This window comes from Macrosteles quadrilineatus, unplaced genomic scaffold (genome assembly GCF_028750875.1).
Source record: "Macrosteles quadrilineatus isolate MER2022 unplaced genomic scaffold, UCM_ALF_1.0 Scaffold_7__1_contigs__length_78375512, whole genome shotgun sequence".
Classification (NCBI taxonomy): domain Eukaryota; kingdom Metazoa; phylum Arthropoda; class Insecta; order Hemiptera; family Cicadellidae; genus Macrosteles; species Macrosteles quadrilineatus.
Window position 1 is genome coordinate 62801723 of NW_026542600.1, and position 23908 is coordinate 62825630.

At 36.4% G+C, this 23908-nt stretch overlaps 1 protein-coding gene across 2 annotated transcripts in view; it reads right to left on the reverse strand.

Moving 5' to 3' along the window:
• The window catches only part of LOC128997767 (protein son of sevenless), a 71940-nt gene that overhangs the window by 18813 nt on the left and 29219 nt on the right, over positions 1-23908 (reverse strand). For both annotated transcript variants that reach the window (XM_054423441.1, XM_054423443.1), the window contains 11 exons: positions 20015-20180; positions 18824-18941; positions 16638-16794; positions 15934-16041; positions 13517-13668; positions 11748-11904; positions 10681-10788; positions 8556-8711; positions 8060-8242; positions 6835-6952; positions 6432-6601 (listed from right to left, as the gene is read on the reverse strand). In XM_054423441.1, the coding sequence (XP_054279416.1) occupies positions 6432-6601; positions 6835-6952; positions 8060-8242; positions 8556-8711; positions 10681-10788; positions 11748-11904; positions 13517-13668; positions 15934-16041; positions 16638-16794; positions 18824-18941; positions 20015-20180 (1593 nt within the window). The remainder of the gene's footprint in view (positions 1-6431; positions 6602-6834; positions 6953-8059; positions 8243-8555; positions 8712-10680; positions 10789-11747; positions 11905-13516; positions 13669-15933; positions 16042-16637; positions 16795-18823; positions 18942-20014; positions 20181-23908) is intronic.

Consider the following 23908-nt stretch of genomic DNA (forward strand, 5'->3'; position numbering starts at 1 on the left):
TACATGACCAATCTACCAGCATTTGTAACGGCCATATTTATAGCAGTAATGACAGCTGGATCTATTTTTACGAAGGTTCGAATATAGCATAAATCTGTGTACGTGATAATAATAATGCATATAATAAATACATTAATTTATATATAATTAATATGATATATAAAAACGACCACGCGTTTGCCTAGAGAATATTGTGAAGGGATCGATCACCGCGCAGGGCCTATGGATGGAGGCGAACCATGCCATATATTCTGTGACCATGCGGCGGCGCCGGTGAGTCGGACGGTAGGGAGATCAAAGAGGACCGCGACCTGGCTGGAGTGTCGGCAGCGGAGCGGGGATGCACGCGTGCGCGCGCAGCACTTACAACACGAGTTTCCAGCCATTGCCGCTAGGAACGCCACCGCATAGAGGTACTGAACTAGTTCTGCTAATCTCCGCTAGGATATTTTGCTGGGTACGCTTTTTAGTACTAGATGCATTGTCTTTTAAGGATTCATAGTCAATGGTCACAGCATTGACTATAAATCCTTAAAAGACAACGCATACATACGGGCCCATTGTAATGGCCGGAGCTGAGCCAGGTCCGTGGGTTCAGTTAGTTGGTCTGCACCTCCGAAAGACAGCGCGTGCGTCAATTGTTTTATTCCTTCTCTGCCAGATAGTGCTGGCAGCGCACTCCCGCCCGGCGCCCGGCGGCCCGGCCCGCACTCGGCGCACTCGCAGTACAGACACTAGACAGAGTACGCCGTGCTGCCGGTTCGCTAATCGCTACAGCGCACACGCGCACGTACCTACACGTACACCACACAGTCCCTTCACTCTCTGTCCTCTCACCGTACTTCCAGTTCCACTGATACTGCATCGTACCCCAACGATGCGATTATATTATGACCGCAACCGAGCATTGTTACCTACCCAATTCCTATGGTTTGATTAAATTTGTCATACCTACACACACATTTTTTCACACTTACACACACATATACCAACACCATACCCCTACTACCCATTTACCCAGAACTACTTTAATTTTCAATCTGCATCCAGGGATATAAAAAAATTGAAATATAGTAAAAATTATTTTTTACAGAATGGATTTTAGCTTAGCGGTAAATTCCCAAATATATTATACCATTGAAATTTATATTATTAAAAGAATTTGTTGGATGTTTGTATTCAGCACATTGACCCCTAAATATTTATTTTCCTAGGCATTTTGGGTATCAATTTTAAAGCTCCAATTATTTAGATGTGCCTTTTGTGGGTTTAGATGATAACCCGTGAAAGCCCTTCGTCCAATAGGCTTTTAACATTTCAGAGTTTATTAATCATCTATCAATCATCAATCAGTTGTCAATCATCTTAACTTTTTCATGTCAACACTAGCTGTTTGCCCGTTCTACGTACGGGAATCTAGTAGTAAGTTAAAACCCACGAATACTATAAAAGACCCCTTATATTCAGAACAGGAGTTTGGTTTGCATATTTAGTGTGAATTTTTCCAGATATGATGGCAAAACTATAACTGTTTAGGAATACATATCAACCTTCTCAAATACAATATCTGACAGTTTCAAAGCCAAAACGAATGCTTCGCAATTAAATATCACCCGATCGTGTTAGTCCATATTTTATATCAAACGATGAAAGGAATTGCTTTACAGTATAGATCTATGAGGCATAGCCCTAAGGTAGGCCTGTAATTTAAAGTTACTTTTCACACTGGTTAAAAGTAGTTAAAACACTTCCTCAACCTCACTACTGCACACTTTATTCGGGTTTAAATTTTTATTAACAATGGTGCTCTTGTCTTTTCCACGAAAAATAAGGACATTAATGCGTTACCAACAGACATACACACACAAATACAGAATTGAGTTCACACAACATTTTTGAGTCCAGACAGAAAACGCTAAAGATTATTCAGTAAGACATCAGTTAAATTTAATAAGCAATAAGGTGCAGTGTTTATAAATAAATAGTGAAAATAAGGATATGTTGAAATTATTCTTACTGCTACCACCGGTTCTAAGGAACCAACGGTTCAAGGAACTAGTAGCAGTACCAAAAACCAACGTTTACATTTGAGAAAAGAACTGTAGTACTTACGACTAATTCAAACTGTCCTTCTAATCAAACTGTATTATAGGTGTTAATTAATTTGTTGGCAAATATATACATAAATAAATACACAGGCCACAAAACATGTAACATGTAACGTTAACAACGTAAAGCTTTGAAAACTTACTACGGTTTGCTAAAAACACTTTCACTTGATGTGGTTCAGTACAGAAGTTATTAATCTCCTTTGGTTTTAAAAGTTTTTAAGTTTTCGAAAATCAAAGTTATTTTCCATTAGTAGCATTATTTGTAAGAAGCTTTTAATGTTAACATATTAATGGCAGTTTGAAGAAACCACCTTTATCCAAACAAAGGTTTCTTATTTAAAAGATTACGTAATCTCTAAACGATAATCGGTACATATATCTAGCAAACATTCGGAGGAAATGTGACAAAAAACGCACAAATCTGGGGTTTTGTACGTTTGTAGTTTTACTTCCTAAGTAGGAAAAGTACCGATATCGTTGTCGAAATGTAAGTAAGTAGAAACCAAAAGTGACACATTGGAAAAGCGAGTTTAGCTACATCTGTTAAGTTAAACCTCCGTTACGGTACGATCACAGCGAAATCAGAAAGATCTTCCAAGATCGCAGCAACATCCACGATCACCCACTTACTGCACTTGTGATTTTGCACTTTACATAACTGTCCTTCAATCACCGTCAATGAGTGGAAACCTTTGTAAGCTACGGTATTGGTGACGATGATAAAAAAAATGTAAGTTTCCTTGCACTGATACAACACTAATTCACGGCATTTTCCCCGGTTATCAAAACTCAAGAACAATCGTTGCACTTGCGATTAATTAAACCGGTTAAGTAAGGCACAAAGTTTTTAATCTCACTTGGTTTGGATGTGCGGGATGTGCTGACTAAACTTGATCGGAAATGGTTATTTGTAAACAACTTTTAATGTAAACATATCAGTGACAGCTAGAAGTGAGAACTAATCCAAACAGCTGATCGTTATTTCATAAAATGTAATAGTAAACATTGGGAGAAAATTTGACAAAAATCGAACAAAATTGGGTTTTTGGTGGTTCGTTATTTTGTTTTCAAAGAAGCGAGGCATTTTTTTATAGCCAAAGACACTCTCACCAATCCAGTAAATACAGAAAAATGATTAGAACCTTGATCGGTACTCTAGTTTTCTAGGAGTAGGCCGGTAAAATGACATTTTGGCGTTACAGACGGAGTCACAGAATGGACAAACAGACATACAGACAGAAATTTAGATAAGATTCGTTTCGGCTTTCTTAGGCTATGAAACGTAAAAAAACCAAAAACTGCATGATTCTAAGCAATGTACAGACAAAACTGTAATTCTATTTATATAGATTTTAATTTGTTTACATAACAACAGATAAAAATGCTACAAATTCGTTTACATCCATACGAAAATCGTTAGAGTTGGTGATGTAGTGAATTCAAGTAAAATATTGCAATCTTATTTGTATAAATTGTAAATAAGAACTTACGTTAGCTTTTTTCTTTTTTTAAGATTTGCAATAGAAATCCGTAAATTATTTCAAATAGGCTATATCACGGATTTTGTAGTCACAAAGTGACGCTGGCTGTTAGTAACCATAAAACAAATCAGCCCTTACAGAACACAACAATTGGTTGTCGTCTGGTATGACTATTTATTCAAAATAACTCGTCGAGTGTTAATCATAAAGTAGTTCACAATTTGTGCTAAATATGTAAGAGCGGCAAATGTTCCATTTTCTGACATAATCAAGACGTTTGCTGCTAAAAATCAAATGTAATTATTTTTCAAAATTATTATTATTATTTCAAAAATACAATGCACTGTCTCTTACAAAGAAAATTTCACCTGGCGGACAAGTGCCACTCACTTCTGCAGCTAACCATAAACGAAAAAAGCAACAATCAACTAACTTTCGACAGTCTCAACTCAGCAAACAAACCGAAGTGATGTAAAGAACAAAGAACTAAAGAACTACTGGAGTACTGGATTGCGCTCACAGTCAGTGGCACTGCGGGGCGGGCGAAGTGTCCTTGGTCTAGCTTCCCCCAACCCAACCCCCACTGTTGGCAGAAGCCGACGTAGCCCATACCGTTAACTTGTCAACTATATACAGTCAACGCCCAAACGATATATATTATAAAACGCACCTTTTTAGTCACTGCACTGTTAAAATATATAAAGATATTAAAATATATAGAGGTATTGCAAAGGTCCTTCGTACGGAATAGGCGTATACGTATCAAATGCGTATTGCAGTTACTAGTTCTTTGCGTTTAAACCATAGAAACACCCCCAAAGCAGCAAACCTGCAGACTAAACGAATTTCCAATTGACTGATTGGATTTACACTAAAATGTCACCTTACAAATATAACATATTTATTACCTATTCAAATATAATTAGTTTAACGATAACTTAGGTCTGCTGCAACAGGGAGGGTAAAAAAGTTTTTTTTTATTGTAAAGTTTAAATACTGCAGTTAAGTAAGAAATGTAGGTGTATGTATTTTATCAATTTAATTAATGTTCATAAACAGCTGTTGTATTGTTGTATAATCTGTTGTATAATGTTGTAGTTTTATCTTCTAAGTTTATGTTTTTAAATGTCATATTAAAAGTTCACTTCTGTGTTAAAATATGTCACGTTTCTTTACCAATGTATTTGTTTTATGGTAACTGTAGGAAAAATGTAATGTAGGCCTACAACTCGAGTGCAAAGTGAAATTGCCTCACTCGGGAAACCATTCCTCATTAGGCCTAAGTATTTCCTCGAGTGAGTCAATTGCTCCCTTTGCTCACTAGTTGCACAAATAACTATTTCTCCGTAACCATTAGATGAATAATAACACTTCAATAGACAAAATTATTTGGGTTTTTAAGCTCTACAAAATGGTTTGGAAACAAATTGCTAAATCATATGTTTTTTTAGTCAAAATGGGAAAAACCAATTTCTACCCCATACATTTCTACACAAATTTCTACATGCACAAAATCACATATTTCTTATTAAAACATAAACATAACTCAAAACAATCCTACTTTGACAGTTCTCAATGTTTATTACAGCTTTTTGTTGCTGTACATGACCAATCTACCAGCATTTGTAACGGCCATATTTATAGCAGTAATGACAGCTGGATCTATTTTTACGAAGGTTCGAATATAGCATAAATCTGTGTACGTGATAATAATAATGCATATAATAAATACATTAATTTATATATAATTAATATGATATATAAAAACGACCACGCGTTTGCCTAGAGAATATTGTGAAGGGATCGATCACCGCGCAGGGCCTATGGATGGAGGCGAACCATGCCATATATTCTGTGACCATGCGGCGGCGCCGGTGAGTCGGACGGTAGGGAGATCAAAGAGGACCGCGACCTGGCTGGAGTGTCGGCAGCGGAGCGGGGATGCACGCGTGCGCGCGCAGCACTTACAACACGAGTTTCCAGCCATTGCCGCTAGGAACGCCACCGCATAGAGGTACTGAACTAGTTCTGCTAATCTCCGCTAGGATATTTTGCTGGGTACGCTTTTTAGTACTAGATGCATTGTCTTTTAAGGATTCATAGTCAATGCTATCGTATTGGAGTGTTGTAAACTAGGCAGCTGAGCGGAGCAATTTTAATAATGACACAACAAATTGATTGTCCTTGAAAATGGTCGGGTAGTCTTTAGAGTTAAGGAATATGTCATAATATGCTGAAGTTGCCGGTGTGATTTTATAATACGAAGCATGAAATGTTGGGATGAAAAACACAATACCATGATTTATTTGGTTGAAATTAGAGATTATTTCTAGGTTTGTTTACTATTCGAATGTTAGAATATACTCATAAAGATTGAGTCGGACTTGAATACTAAAGTATTCATTCAACTATTCGTACTTTCAAATATCCGAACACCCCTAATTAAATGTTAGCGTTGTAGGATAATGGAATCAAAGGAAAATATAAGTTTTTAAGTTCAGTTTTTGTGGATAAAAAGGGAAATTATTCATCTTAAGGATCACTGAGCGCCACTATTGCAGTGATAGCGAAAATACCGCTGATCAAGAGTAAAAACGACTGAATACACCTGGCCACAGTCAATTGCTTGCAAACTGCCAAGCTTCCAGTAGGTATATTTAGTGAAAAAATCTCTTTTTAGTGCTTATCTGATTCTCGATTAGCGCCATTTTACTGTATTACGTACAAATACTCAAATGGCCCAATATATGTTAATAACATCAAATACTCTACGCCACTCAAATGAAATAGCAATTCTAGCCTACCTCTATTTCACTAAAAAAGTAATAGTATAATATACCCTGATTCTCGGTTCAACACTGAGACAGTAAGGTTGATTCTGATATTGTTGAATTTCTCCGGTTATCTCAGCAACCTTTCTTCTCTTGCTGAAGTTGATTAGCTCTGGAGATGATGGCAAGTAGTCTGGGTTTCCTTCTTCAATGTGCAGAATATTTGTTAGATACATCCCTGCAACATTCGTTTTATGATTAATTGTAAATTAAAATGAAATTGTACAACACAAGAATGTAGTTCTACTTTTCGTAATCTTTCAACAACTTTCAATTGGTGGAAAGACAACATTTTTGTTTCTTTTTCTCGTCATAAAGATCAGATAACCTCAAAAATCAACTAATTTACACGGTAAAGAAATTAGAGGTAATATTTCTTAATATTCAACAAGATGTTATGCGATCACTTACCAAAGAAGGGGACACAAGGGGGATTAATTGATCTAAGTTTCTCTTGATACTTCCGAAAGTGATCGTTATTGAGTTCTCTTGCATCTTCCAAAGCTTTTTCCAGTCTTGCAGGGATGCCCTGTAGATGTTAATAAAAACTCAGTTATTATTAATATAACTAACTAACTTAATAAACCAGAATTACAGTGCAGTCCACGAGAGTCTGCAGTTGGGGGAGGAGCCTGTTTACCATGTGACTTCGAAGGAGCCAATGAGGACAGTGTGGGGTGGCCCCAAATCTAATAATGTTTGCTGATTTGAAACTATTGTTTAGTATATTTTAATTAGTATCAAAAAGCAGTGAACGGGTGATGTTGCAACGTCCCGCTAGTCCAGTCTTGGTATTGACTGCCACCAACTGCAGACTCTCGTGGTCCCAAGTATAAATTAAATACACATGTTAACTTTTTATTAGAATGGCCAACAAGGATATTTACATCCAGGACTATCAATATAGGCCTAAGTGGGATGATTTAATTACTTTGATAGTTGACGATTGAATTTACAATAGACAAATAATTCACTGATTGCTAGATATATTTTAAAATAGATCAAGATTTCACTGGTTGCTAGAAATACTACTGTTTAATGGAAAAAGTCGACCTTTTAGAAGATTGAGTCACAGAGGAACTTGTATGCAAGTGGACTGCAAAAATAAGAATGAGTGGATGACTAGCAGAAAAAGAAGAGAGGGAGAAAAAAACTAGTTGGACTTGTTTCAGGCCGACCTAGTGTATAGAAAGTGAACAGTTTGTATTCACTGTGATTATATGAAATGAACAAATGACATGATGAAATGACACTATTCTAATACCAAATTGAAACTTCAAATAATTTATATAAATCTTTGACAACATACACATATAAAATAATCTTAAATTACCATACCATACATTATTCTTCTTCTAAGATGGAATGTATGCAAGTTTTGCCATGTAGTATTATTTTAATTTATTTTATGATTATGAGGGACTAAACATACAGGTAAAAGTCTGCTCATATATTGTTAATAGAATGTAATAAAAGAATAGTTAAAGCTATAGAGAACAGATTATTTTAACGAGTTTCTTAATTATTTAGCTGTTAAATAATGAATACGACTTCAGGACAACCAATTAATTTAACTAATGATGAATTATTATCTAATCATTTGGTTACAAGCTACAAGAAATGTAGGCCTACTTACTTGGAATGTGCATTTCAGTCGAAAAACAGATGCAGAGCCCATGGCAGAAATGACAGCTAGGACACCATTGAAATTGTTCAGTTCTTGGAGAACAATCATTATTTCAATGATACGAGAAACAATAGCAACTCGTTCGTCGAAGTTTTCAGCCTCAACGATATTTTTCTCAAGCCATAGAGTGAACTGAAACATTAATAAGTGATATTAAACTTCCAGTAAGGATACCAGATAATGTTTGTCTGCCTTAACATTAAATATTATTTTATTTTATTGTTAAGTTTGAAAGATGACTATTCACTACATAATATCATTCAATATTTTTATAGAAATTCAAAGTCAGACCATATTATTTCGGTTTGATCACTGCAATACTCTTAATTTCATTTTGAAAAGGGCATTTGTATACAAGAATAAACCAATCATCTTCTTGCAATATTTGAGGTTTCTTGATGGGAAAACTGAGTGTTTTTTCTTCTTCATTGTGGGGAATACTTACATTTGTCGTATGCTTGATCATGGCAAGAAGGTTGGGCGAAGTCTGCTGTTTGTCTCGTTTAGTCCAAACGCTTCCAACGAGTTCAGAAGGCTTTACTGCTCGATACAAGTCAAACTCAAGCAAAGTCAACTGACGAGCAATCTCCACTGGGTGCAACTGGAATGAACCACATCACAATTCAACAAACAGTAAAACATTCAACAATAAACAGTTAAATGATAACAGTATAGATAGAATATTGCTTCATCTAACAAAAGTGGTTCTCAGATTCATAACTGTTTTACTGGTGATAAAATAAATCAAATTAAGATATTAATTTCTCTAGTTTGATGCAGTTTCTTGTATTTTCTTTATCAAGGAAAATACACAGCATTAGCCATACTGCCTAGAAGAACAATAATGTAGTAAGGGAAACAAACCTCATGTACAATTAATCAATTGATTTCTTTTAACTTTCTTTGTTAAACAGTCTATAGTGATGTGTGCACCAACCAATCAAAATATCATATTTCACATTGCACTCACGAGGTCTGTTCAAAAACTGTCCAACTTTACTTTTTATCTAGTAATCCAACAACCGCATTGAGCTGCACCCTGATGGAGGCGACTGTAAAGCACGTCACGTGACCTTGAAATGGTGTCAATTTGTTGTTGGTCGCCAAATGTGAAACTGTGTACGTAGGGTTTTTCTGCTAAACAAAATGACGGATCGGGTGGAACAGCGATGCTGAATTAAATTTGGCCAAAAACTGGGTGATACCCAAGCTCAAACGAGTCTTAAGATTCAGCAAGTCTATAGAGAAGACGCTATGGGTGTAACACAGATAAAAGAATTGTACAACAGATTTAAAGATGGCCACACTTTGGTGGACAGTGAACTTCGACTCGTTGAGTCTACTATTTTATTTTATCGGCCGTATGTGTGTGTACCCTATGTGTTTGTGTAAATATCTATGTTACATGTTGAAAACTTTTGACCCTGACGACCTTCATGTAAAGTAATCATCATATTATCCTTGTATTAATTGTTGTGATGACCTCCTAGCAGTTCGAAACTAGTTGTGGAATACAACGATTGGATTGCCAGAATCAGGTATTTAAACAATTCTGAAGGCTATTCACACAACAATGAAACTACAAATTTTGTTTGTTCAACAAAGCTAAAAAAATATCATTTATATATGGTAATTCAAAAATTATGTTTTGCTTATTTTGTAGTACATATTAACCAATACCTGAAAAACCGATACCAATTTGTTATAGTTTTACAAAATTTTCTGAATGGATGGGTTATACTGGATGCATTGCACGACGTCCAAGTGATCATCCAATGATTTAGTGAACATCTCCCACGGTTGTGGAGACATCATTGTAGTCTTCTGAAATCACTACAAAATCCAGAATATCTCCCTCAGTCATGAAAACATCACCACTAACTTTTGCGACAAAATCCTAAATATCGATCTGCGGTAATTGAAACACCATCATCACCATCACCACCGCACACACGGTCACGCAGTCGGCAGTTTTTGGTCACGGGAACATTATTAATGTCTTCCAAGATCACGGCAAAATCAGGAATATCTCCAACAGTCATGTAGACATTATCATAGTCTTCCTCGATCGCGGAAAAAATTCTTATAATCTCCCGTGATCATGAAGATATCATCATTGTCTCCCGCGATTGCGGCTAAATTCTTATCATCTTGCGGCCGTGTTAATATCAATTTCGTCTTGGTGATCCTGAAGACATTATCATCGTCCTGTGGTCATAGCAAAATTCTGATAAAATCCTGAGGTCGTGCGGACATCATCAACGTCTCCTGCGTTTAGGGAAAAATCCTGAATACCCCTTGCGGTAACAGAAACATTATCATTGTCTTCCGCGATCGCGGGAAAATGACATCATCATCGGCTCCCGTGGTCACGGAAATGTCATTGTTGTCTTGCACGATAACGGTGATAGCGGTAATTTTCCTATCATGTGATCTTCGCAGACGTGTCTGGTATCTGTATTGAAATCGACTTTTGATCTATTCTCGATACCGATACCAATGTCCAAGTATCGGGGGTATTTAGAATCGGTATGAAGAATCCACACATCCCTAAATTTTATACTACTTACGGTTAGAATATTCCATTCTTCCTCAGGCATACGAATGTGCCACTCGATGGGTGGTGGGGATCGGTCAAATGCAAACGTTATAGCTCGCAGCTGCTCTGTTTGTTCTTTCTAAAAATTAAACAGAGAATAGATATTAATCAAGCAGTCATTGCGGACATTTTTATTTCAAACAAAAATCTTAAATCCAACCATCATGTTCAGCTAAATAGGGTCATCAGACTTTTAGTGAAACTATTTTACCAACCCATCTTTTTTAACTTCAGGTTTTCTGCAATATTGTTTCATAGAATATAAAACAGCGTCATACTCTATTCGTTACAATATTTTATCCACTCCGCAAAAACCTATTCACATCTATCTACCTCTATATTCCCTAATCCCCCCCTAAACACCTATTCCCTCTCCGAGTTTTTAGAGAAAAAAATTGTATTTTAGCTTGTAAGCTTTATGTTTTATGACCTTTGACTAGTTATATTCTTGACTGTTGTTAATACATGTATAATGTCAATGGCAAATAAAGATTTCTATTCTATTCTATTCTATAGATTAGTCAACTAACCCCAACAAAAAGATTCCCAACAAGATAGTTAGATATCATCAGTATACTCTTTTTGAGATTGTAATACTTTTTTAAAGAGCCTCATGTAAAACATCGAAATAGTGTGACATTAATTGGACATTACAAATTTCAACTGGGACATTGTTTATTTATATTTGGTCTTCTGGATATCAATTAGTGGTTATCAATATTGAACGTTTGAGTACAAAGTTAATTAATTCGGTTTTTTTTATTGGCTGGTCTGCAAAACTAAAGGCAAGTCTTCAATTGCTTATTGCCTTGCTTTACCTCTGTGAAGATATGATATGTTTATATTTATTGTATTGTTTATCAATACAGTATAGTTTTAGCTTAACTGATACAGGTATGCTTAAAACATTACACTTTAATTTATTTGGCTGCTGTCTAGAAAAAACTTAGTAAAAATATCAGCTTCAATAGTAAAATTGCATACTTTATATCGCATATCTAAATTTATACAGGAACTTATTTTAATTCACTGCCTCACCTTTCTTTGAATGATTTTGTGCACAGAGTCCACCCATTTGCGCATTGATTTTCCATTTACAGCATTCAGAAATTCATGTAACTTTTCTAGTAGTGATGGATCTCTTTCAAAGTCGTAATAATGGTGATCCACCCAATGCCTTAATACATTGAGAACTCTGAAATTGTTAACAATTAAAACATTTAATAATATTTTTAATTCAAACATCTTCATTCATTTATATGTACATGGTACAATGAACATTGTCAACATAATTCTAATACCTACTAAAATTAAGTGATGGGTCCATACCAAAATTGATTCTCGATACTCGATACCGATACCTGAAAAATCTATTCTAGATACCGATACCATTTTTTATTGTTTTACCAAATTTTCTGAATGGATTGGGGTGGTTCTACCCCTGTCTTTATGTCCTTCCATTACGTATTTTTGAGGTAATGGGGTGTTTTTCAAGTAAAGAAAAAATGTATGCAGCAATGATACATTTCAACTAGCCAATTTAAGTTCAAACCCTTCTAAACACATTATAATTCTACCATATTAAAGATAAATGAAGTTCTAACAACAAGAAAGAAAGAAAATGATATTTTACAGGCGTGCTAGCCTGACATTTTCAGTCATGCCAAATTTGAGGTAATATCATAGTGATCATCGCCAGCAGTAATGGAGACATCATCTTCGTCTTCTGGGATCACTGCAAAATCCAAAACATCTTCCTCAATTACGGAAACATCATCATACGTCTTTGGCGGCCGTGTAGACATTACCATCGATTCCCAGGGTCACGGAAAAGTCATCGTCGTCTTGCGTGATCGTAATAAAATAATTAAAATTGTCCAAGGCCGTATAGACATCATCATTTATTAACTCCAACGGTCACGGAAATGTCATTGTCGTTGTCTGCGATCGCGGCAAAATCGTGAATATTTCACCCAGCCATGTAGACATCATTGTCGTCTCCCGCGGTCACGGAAACATCATTGTCATCGTCTGCAACCCCGGCAAAATCATGAACATCTTCCGCGGCAGTGTAGACATCATTGTCGTCTTCCAGGATCGCAGCAGAATCATGAACATCTCCCGCAGCCATGTAGACGTCATCATCGTCTCCCACGGTCACGGAAATGTCTTCGTTGTCATCTCCTTCGGTCACGAAATTGGTATTAGAATCGACTTTTGATGATAAAACAGCACTTTTGACGGTATTTCTCAATACAGATACCAACGGCCAAGTATCGGTGGTATAGAGAATCGGTATCGAGAACCAACACATCCCTACTAAAATCCAAACAATAATGTAACGATGTCCAATCTCTCTGATTTAATCTTGACAACTCCTGAGAGTATCAACGTAAAACAGATCCCAATATTCAATTGACTTGGATTTAATCTGTTTTACTTTACAGTCCTTTAACCTTTCTTGCATGCAAGATTTTTAGTTTAGGAAAATAACATTTACCAATAAAAGTGGTTGAGAATGTAAAGAAAATATTGAGGCCTCAATGCAATATCATGACAAAAAGTTTGACATGCAACTGCAAGAGATTTTCCAGAATTTAAATCACTGAACAACTAAATGGGTATCTTTAGGGTAAAATTGTTTAAACTCAAATATAAATATTTCTTATACTATCAATTATATACAGGTAATTTTAAAACAACGATAGTAAATATTTTTGCAGTATCACTGTTTTAAGTTTTTAAAATGTTAAAACCAAAAATGTTTTAAGATTTTAGAAATCAAATAATAATATAAATAGACTAACCTAAATTGTACTGGTTGACAATATTCTTTCCTATATCGCTTCCAATCTTCCCGTTGAGAGTTTTTTGAGGTTTTCTCAGAGTCTTTCAGCTCTTCATAGACAAGAGAAGGATCTGGTATGTTGAACCTTTCTACCAATAAAGACAGGAGGTCCTAAAAAAGAATAGCAGATTTTCATGGTACAGTAGTCCCTGGATAATATGTCTTAAATAGGCAGATTTAAGAACAAGCTAGACCATCAAGATACCATTAAATTAGTGAATTAGAGTTACCATTAGTTAATTTGATTTTACCTAGCTCAGTCCTGTGTAAAAGAGAAAGAAATTACAGGGCAGAAATTTAAAGAAGGAATTTAACGGATGTTATCTCAAATAATCACAAGTTTCCAAGGTTATAGTCAAAATGTAAATGGAATTGGACAGCTTGTTATAATGAACAACATTAATACAACAAAGTATATCAATACACTCTTCCAATCGAACCGAAACAAGCCAGATTTAAGACACATAACACTTATCACATTTTAAGTTTTGACCAGCATGTTGTTAAGCTATATATACTAAAACAGAGTGACAATTTAGCAAAATAGCAATAATATACAAAAACATGGTTTTATATACATAAATAATAGTGATGGGTCGATTCCAAAATTATTCGATTCCGATTCCGATTCCGATTCTGAAATTTGGGATTCGATTCTCGATTCCGGGTTCGATTCCGAATACCATGGTTCAGGATGACAAAAAGGTTTTTATAAATTAATTATTAAATAAAAACCAAACATTATTAGAACGAAACACACAATTTTAATGAGGATAAACACAATAATAATAATAATAATAATAATACAATAACAGTGAAAGAAAACGAATGAACATAAACCGTAAAATTAAACCTACAGCACATTTTTTCAAACATTTTTAACAATGACTTTTACTTTTAAATATAGGCCTAGAGCTTATAGGCCTACAAGTTTACAATTACCACTCAACGTGAACAAAACTGATTTTAAAAATAATTTTAAAGGTTTTTAGAAATTAATTATTAAAACCCAAACATTATTAGAACGAAACACACAATTTTAATGAGGATAAACACAATAATAATAATAATACAATAACAGTGAAAGAAAACGAATGAACGTAAACCGTAAAATTAAACCTACAGCACAATTTTCCAAACATTTTTAACAATGACTTTTACTTTTAAATATAGGCCTAGAGCTTATAGGCCTACAAGTTTAAACGGTTGTTTAACATTTATAGGTTGTTAAAACCTTCCAATTCACTGTACAAAATTATATTCCCAAGTCGCTTTTAGGCTAAATAAAAAGGACGATCGCTCTAGTCTCGTTCAGTAGTGACGTTTCGGGACCGACGGACCGACGAATACGAATAGAAGTGTTTTGTTAGACTTTGGTAATGAATGGTAGCTCAGCAGTCGGCTCTGTTTAGGGATGAGCATCTATAGTCGATGTTTTCGCATCACCGATTTTTTCTATCGATTTTCGTTGTTTTTCACATCGATGTTTTTGACCAAGTATATTGAGATATCGATGCTTTCCGTTACTGGAGAGTACAGAGACCAGACGAAAAATTGAAGAAAAAAATCTATGTCTTAGTCCCAAAGGCCAAAAACATCGATTTTTTCACAACGATGTTATCGGTTACTGATAACATCGTTGTACCGATGCAATGCTTCAGTTAGTAGCACGAATACTAGAAAAATACCGGTATGGATCATGAACATAAACAAATGACGTCGTTGGCCCGAATCCTATACGAATAGCATTGAACATATGTTTTGGGTTTGGCAGTTCCATTTAAGCAATGTGAAATAATGTTTATTTTCGGGCCAAAAATGTCATTTGTTTATGTTTATGATCCATACCAGTATTTTTCTACTTTTCTAGTATTCGTGGTTAGTAGCCTTGGTACCGCTGGTTGATCTAAATCGATGCTCATCCTTTCCTTGTATGTCTTGTGAGCTGTGACGCAATGCTTACTCGCTCCAGTCCAGTTTGCCCGAATCTCCAATTCCCATCGGTTAACTGTTTCTCATTGTACTAAGCCTCTGTATTGAGTTCGCATCTATTATTTCATTTGCAATACGCTCGCTCTAGTCTCGCTGACTTAGTGACGATACGACCAGAACTTGTTGTTTGCTCAGAGTTGCAAGCAAATCATTAGCAATCGGAATTTATTTTGTTTCTTTGTTGCTTTATGTGACGTTTGTGGCTGATTTTAACCAATTTTATGAAAGAATCGAAGACAGTTGGAATCGATCCCAAACCCACGGAGATTCGAATCGAATGCTCGATTCGATTCCGGCGGAATCGAGAGTATTTTGGAATCGAGAATCGGAATCGGCCCATCACTAAAATAATAATAAGTTGAAAATTGAAATAGTGTTCTTTACCTGTGGTGAACAGAAGCTCCTGTACGTAGTGAGGAATGTACGGACAAACGTTGGGTCTGCGTAAATGTGGTACGTGAGACGTTCTATCAGCTTGCATAATGTAGCACCCTGCAATAACAATAGTTTAATAGGCTTGCAAATATATGACAATTTATAACTTTTCTATAATATTTCCCTGCAATTTGCAACATGGTATCAGAAACTATAGAAACAAATTGAAATGACTGACAGTTGGTACAAACCTGTACTAAGAAAATCCTAAATTCATTGTAATTCCATCCAAAACCTTGCCTTTGATGAAGCACCCTTGACTTAGCATTTGCTAAAATAATGAAACTTGAAGAGAACTATTATTCTTTAGTTAGGTTATATTGATAAAATGAAATATTTTGTTAATTTTGATTACCTTTGAATCACTCTTATTAATGCATTGTTCCAATATTTTAAATGTTGAGTGGACATTTTGTAATGGATTTTTAATTCATTTTTTTATCTGCACAAGGCTTATAAAAAGGCTTGTCCGCAGCATTTTTTGCATCACCATTGTATTTTCTTTCCATTATTTTGGGTCAATGACAGGATTGTGCGATCAAGTAATATTATATTGTATAGCTTAAGTATGATTTCCAGCTGTTTTGGATAATATACATATAGCACTTGTCGGTTGCTGGAATCTGGGTGGGTCAAAAGAATTACGTAAGTACCTTAATCAGAGGAACTCCTGCATTCTCACGTTCCTCAAGCACAATGTTTGACACTGAGTCTGCAGTTGCAAAACGATAAATACTGGGGTGAGGTAAAAGAAGGGGATGTTTCTTCTCTTCATCCAGCAATATACTGTCCAACGTGCGCTCCAGCATACTGCAAACCGAGATATGTGACATGAATTGAGGTAACAGCTCTGCAGCTTCAGATCAGAATAAAGATGTAACATAAGAACTTACACCTGAAATTATACCTGCGATTGTTTATATTGTACACCTATTTTGGCTTTCAATCAACCTTCTTTTCTTTGAAACCCATTGTTTTTGTCTTTAAAAATGTTACAAAAGGATAAAAGGATAAAGCCGGGTTTACACGCTCCAATAAAACATAAAGACTTGTCTGCAACGACTAATCGTTACGTTTTGTCGTAGGTTGAGCGGACCATTTACACGTTCCGTCTTTTTCTCTAACTTTAGCTCTCAAACCACACCCAGATGTATCTTGTTGTGAAGTAGTTAATAGGCTCCCTGTATATTTGACGATGGATGAGTTATTGTTATGGTCTGTTTACATTATTTCTGTTGCAACAAGTTTTAAGAGGAAAAGAAAACCTAGAAGTAAGTGGTGTCGGCATTGGCTACTGAAAAAACAGTTATCTCATGTGGAGTTGCTAAAGGAGTTGAGGAACGAACCCTCTGACTGGAGGAACTACTTAAGAATGACTCTCCACATATAAAAAAAAACACCATAATCAGAAAGGCAGTATCTCCCCATGAAAGACTCATTTACGATTCCTTGCAACTGGTAGAAGTTTCAAAGACTTGGAATTCACAACACTCATTTCTAAAACATCCCTCTGCAAAATACCTGAAACATGCAAGTTGATGACAATTGCCCTGTCTGCAGACGGGTTAATTTCTTTATATTTGTTGATTAATTCTACATTGGCCCCAACTCTATTAAAAAGTCACGAGAGGCTTGACTTATGTCTGACATAGTGACAAATGTGACACAAAACAGTAAAAATAAACTACACACTACACAACATAGTCCAAATATACCACAGCGGTTAAAACAACAGTACTACACAGTATAATTACACAACAGTTAACTGGACCAACGCGACATCGGAGGGTCTACAGGTTGCAACGATGACCGAGTCACCGCTTACACTCAACGACTTGTCGCTACGATCTACAGAAAATCGCTACGATCTAAAGAAATTGGTGGAAATTTCCACCAACCTTCCAACCTCACTCCAACTCAGACAAAACGTAACGACTACCAGTTTACACGTTCCGTCTTGCATGAACGTTTTGTCGTTGCAGACAAATCGTTACGTTTTATCGTAGCGTGTAAACCCGGCTTAACAGACAAGTTTCAATATAATCAGTACTGAATAACTTGAATATATGAAACTATTTATTTTTTTGAATATAAGCTCTGAACTTCAATGCTTTTGTTTCAATATGATATCACAAATAAAAGTGTACAAGTCTGGAATTAGGGTAGGTAAATAATGACACGAGTTAAATTAAAGCTGCTCATAGGGCCGCACGAGTGCAAAGGTGTTGACCAGGCTAAGATATGATGTGGTCTGGGCAGAAGAGAGGGGTTTAGGCAGCGGTGGAAGGGTGGTGTAATGTGGCGTGATATTACGTCATGGGAATGGCAATGAGCTCCTTTATTTAAAACATTACATGATTAATCGTATTGCCAATACAAACATACGATCAGATTATTGTATCATTGTGTTATTAATGTCAGTATATGGTACAAAGTCTTTAATAAGATAGTGATAGATTATTCTTGTATGAATCATTGAGTGTGCCCAATGCAACATACTTTCAGACATAATCATTCCTATTTTTATCAACCAAGCAAATTAGTGTGAGTTTCGGCACATCCATCTGTATCGGTATGTTGAATGACATTGGCAGTCATCGAAACATTGTCTATATAGTGTTAGCTCAGTTCTTGTGTTTGGTTTAATTACAGTCAATTACGCTAAAGCTAGATTAGTAGACTGTCTATCCAATGAAAGGTAGCCCAACTTCAACAAAATTTTTCAACTTACAGGAAGTATGATACTAAACATTTCATACAGTCAAATTTAAGGATACAATAAAATTATTTATCATTGTTAACAAAATATAATAACACTATTAATACAATTTTTGCCCACCTTTTTGTGTTGAGCATGACTAGATCTGCCATCCAGTTGTTTTTGTCTTCAGCTGATTTGGCAACCAAGGTCACATTGGGGTGTACCCGAGGTGCAATCTCAAACGCATGTTTCAGTTCTAAATTGGAAAAAAAGCTTTTAGGCTCAACAAATGAGTATGAAATTAAGTTATTAACTAATTCTGTGGTCTATTCAACTTACTCAAGTATTTTTGCTTATTCTAAGAAACCGTGATAGATTAACAGATCCTGTATTAAAACTTTTTCAATAAAAAACATTTATCAACAACCTGCTTGGGAATACACTGCCACAATGTTAAAATGATATTTAGGAACGTAATATTTTGTAGCTAACAAGTGACTTAACTGAAACTAAAAGCACACCCAAAAACGAATTACGCTTACAGATGTCCCTAAAACAACGTATACATTACAAGTACATCAGAATAAATATTAATCACATTGATAAGTTTCATAAAGAACATTTTTCTCGTGCTGTCAGATTCAAAATGTTGGACACTAAGATTCTTAGTATTTAATAGTTTGTCACACACCTATTGAGTACATTAAGGTGAAAACCCCAATACTTCCAAAGTTACTCCATTCATTTTACAACTTTCCTTTGTATTTTATTTTTAAGGTATGGTATTGTTCTTAGTTGATTGGAATATTACAATTTTACATTTTAGCTTTACAAGCTAGAATTTAAATAAGAAAAAACACACAATGAATAATAGAAAAATCATTTAAAAATGAACTCCTGTAGACCAAAGACCAGCAGCCCGGGGAACTAGAAATAGAACTTGAATTTTTATGATCGAGGAAAATTCTATGGATTGTACGTGGATTTTATATGAACCAGGAAATTTTGAATAATCCCAAAAGCTGATGGATAAGCATCTATTCATTAATGGTATTCTGTTGGTTCTCTTTTAAGGTCGTCACGTAGTCAAAAGGATGTAATCGCTGTGGATGATCGTAGGTATCGCCGCAATGGTGGTAGATAATTACGGTGTTTTGTGATTGCAGGAAATGATCACAGTGTTGTCAAGATATTGGAAGTATACAAATTCATTGTTTTTTTTATTTTTATTTTACTGCATTTCTGGCTAATCTGAAACTGGGTTTGGCCCCTATCAGTTTAGATTAGCAACACTCAAACTAGGTGTACCTTGAGCCAAACAATGCTTACCCTCAGTATCCTCTCTGTCGATAATTTCAATTTTGCGAATGAAAAGTTTTTCTTTCAACCTGAGACCGCTATTATCATTTGAGCCGCCACTGAGCTGAGCTGTCACGGAGACTGATGTACGTTTGTTGGGTTTGCATAGACACAAGACTCCGTCAAACAAATACACCTGCACCAAATACAAACTAGTAAATACTAAATAATTGATAAAGATTGTACTGTTTAGGGATGGACGGGTCCCGAAATTTCGGGAATTGTTCGGGAAAAAAATATTCCCGATTATCGGGACGGGATTACATTTGACTCGGGAATTTTTCGGGACGGGATTTGGTCCGATCGTCGGCGATTTTTCCGCTTCGCGAGTGCCGATAACGCCGTTATTGCGAGCGATAGGTCCGCGAACGCAGGAGACGAAAGAGACGAAGTCATTTCGACGATTACGCCGTGACCGCGGAGTCCTACCGACGACCGCGCCGTGACCGCAAGTCATGACGACGATCGCGCCGTGACCGCGGAGTCATACCGACGATCGCGCCGTGACCGCGGAGTCCTACCGACGATCGCAGCGTGACCGCGGAGTCCTACCGACGATCGCACCGTGACCGCGGAGTCATACTGACGATCATGCCGTGATGGCGGAGTCATGCTGACGATCGAGCCGTGATCGCGAGTCATATCGACGATCATGCCGTGTCCGCGAGTCATACCAACGATAACCCCGTGACCGCGGAGTCCTACCGACGATCGCAGCGTGACCGCGGAGTCCTACCGACGATCGCACCGTGACCGCGGAGTCATACTGACGATCGCGCCGTGACCGCAAGTCATACCGACGATCGCGCCGTGACCGCAAGTCATACCGACGATCGCGCCGTGACCGCGAGTCATACCGACGATTGCGCCGTGACCGCGAGTCATGACGACGATCGCGCCGTGACCGTGGAGTCATACCGACGATATCCCCGTGACCGCGAGTCATGACGACGATCGCGCCGAGACCGCGAGTCATGACGACGATCGCGCCGTGACCGCTAGTCATGACGACGATCGCGCCGTGACCGCGAGTCATGCTGACAATCGCGCCGTGACCGCGAGTCATACCGACGATCGCGTCGTGACCGCGAGTCATGACGACGATCACCCCGTGACCCGCGGGTCACAAGTTTCTATAGGTACCTGTAAATTGTTACCCATTTTTTGGTTTTTATAGATCAGTGCCACAAATGGTAAAAATTGATTTCGTATGTCTTTTTTGGTAACTGCAATACAGTACTTTCTTTTTATGCACAGAAAAAAATCCCGTCCCGTCCCGTCCCGAAAATTGGGAAGGAAATAAAATCCCGTCCCGTCCCGAACTAAAAATTCAATCCCGTCCATCCCTAGTACTGTTAGTGTTGGTTTTAATTTGAATATGATTAGGTAATTTTTTTTAAGAGGTTGGCGGCCTCTTTTAACCTTGCATTTGCCCGTTTACATGACCAACCGCCCGTGCGTGGTTCGTATACACCAAAGCAAGGAGTGAGCCGGTATAGTACAAAGGTGATCTGTACTGATAAAATGTTTTCAGTAGTGACCAGGATCCGAACCCATGACATCGCTGCCTTTGGCCCGAAGTCTGCGATACTACCGACTGAGCCACCCACTCACTAAAAAATTTAGTGACATTCCTGTTAAAATTTTCTTGTGATAATTTGCAAATAAATTTATGTACTTTACTTTAAAATGGATATTTTGAGAGCAAAGTGTAAAAAATAGTTATTTGTGCAACTAGTGAGAAAAGTGAGCAATTGACTCACTCGAGAGAAATCCTTACTCACGAGCCGTAGGCGAGTGAGGAATAGTTTCTCGAGTGAGGCAATTGTACTTTGAACTCGAGTTGCACATTATACTTTTCCTACAGTTACCATAAAACAAATACATTTGTGAAGAAACATAACCTATTTTTACACAGAAGTGAACTTTTATAGATTGGGACAAACGTTGTAGAAGATTTGACATGAACAGCATGTGATTTTGTGCTCCCTTGTTTTTTCGATATATCAGTGGTAAAACTCTAATCTTTTGTAAATATTTTTAGCTACAAACATGGAGCTAATGTTTATGTTTTTGAAAATGTAAGTAGTATGTTTTAAAAAGAATTTTTACTATCATAAACTATAACGAAAGATAAAGGATTTTTATGATTTTTCATGATCTACTTTTACAAAGTTGATAAGGCCTGCTGATAAGGAGGGACCAGCTCAAGGTGCAAGCTACTGACCTTTGTACTGCGAGATAAGAGCACCTGTTGCTCTAACTCAATTACTTTGTTTACAAACATTGCTATCTTAAGACTGGACTTTTAATTTGTTCCTTTAAAATAGTTTGTTGATTTTGTTTGTTTTGATTTGGTATTTAAAAAATATATTTTCTTAAAATCTGATAATGGCTGTAAATAAAAATACTTTTTCTGCCATGCCAAAAGGTTGGATTAGAGAAGAACATGTTAGGAAAAATGGCCTAAGCAAAGGAAAGACGGACATATATGTCAAATCCCCAAATGGGAAACTTTTCAGGTCAAAAACTGAGCTTGTAAAATACATAAAAGAGAACAATTTAAACTTGAAAATAGAAGATTTCAACTTTTCTACTTCAAAAAAATCTGGTAGTAAAATTAATCTATCACTTAATAGCTCAACAAGTTCATTGAGTGAATTAAGTTTCTCAAATAGTTGTAAACTGAATGATGTATCACTGAGTACAAGTCAGAAAATCCAATTTATTTCAACTGAAACACAGACAGAAAATATCTACAACAACACTTTGGTAACAGATGAGCTACTCAGCAACCAATGGCTCTCTGACTTAACTTTGCAGCGATACTTTGACCTTATAAATTCTAGATTTCTTTCTGTGCACAAATGTTTGATCATCAATCCACTAATATGCCATGCCGTGAAAAATATGGATGATTACACACACTTCTTTGACTCCCTTAAAGTAAAGGACTTTAAAACTTTGATCATGCCAATAAATGATTCAAAGCAACTGGACGGTGTGAGTGGCTCTCACTGGAGTGTTCTTGTGTATACACAGACAAACAACCGCTTCCTCTACTATGACTCATTGGGTGAACATAACTTGAAAGATGCTAAAGTCGTAGCAAATAAAGTGTCACAGTATTTAGATGCGCCTGGATTCCATTTTCAAATTGTTGATGGACCTAAGCAGATCAACTCTTATGATTGCGGAATATACGTCTGTATGTTTGTTGAACTCCTAGTCTTTGGATCAAAACCTATTAATCACAGTACATTAAATCTGAATGAACTCTTTACCTACAGTCTACCTACAGTGTCCCCGACTGATCTCATTAAAAAAAGATCACTGTTAGCCTTCATATTAAAAAACAGTGTAATGCTGTCAAATGAGGAAATACGCCTACTTACAACCGAACAAGATTTCTCAGCCAGTAACAACCCTACCGCATCTTCAAAACCTCTTACATGTGATGTAACCACACAAACACAAAGCACGAATAAGAACAATGAAGACTGGATTAAGGTGAGATTTGATAAGTCAAACAAGTTAGGTCTACCTGTCGCACAACACAACAGTACACCTATTAATACAACTAACAGATTCACCATGTTGAACCATGCTGATCAAGAAGACCATGATGAGAATCAGAAGCCAGAAGATGAAACAAGAAGTAAAAGTTCTACAGGAATAAATATTACATCAGACCAATGTGAAAATAATAAACTGCATATGGAAGATAAAGATAACTGGAAAACAGTAGCAACCAATCAAAAACAAAAAAAAGTAAAAAAGTTTGGTCGAAATAAAACAACTGCAGGGGTTTCAAACTATAGCAGGAATCATCATTTATCTCCTAACAGTGAAAACAAAAATACA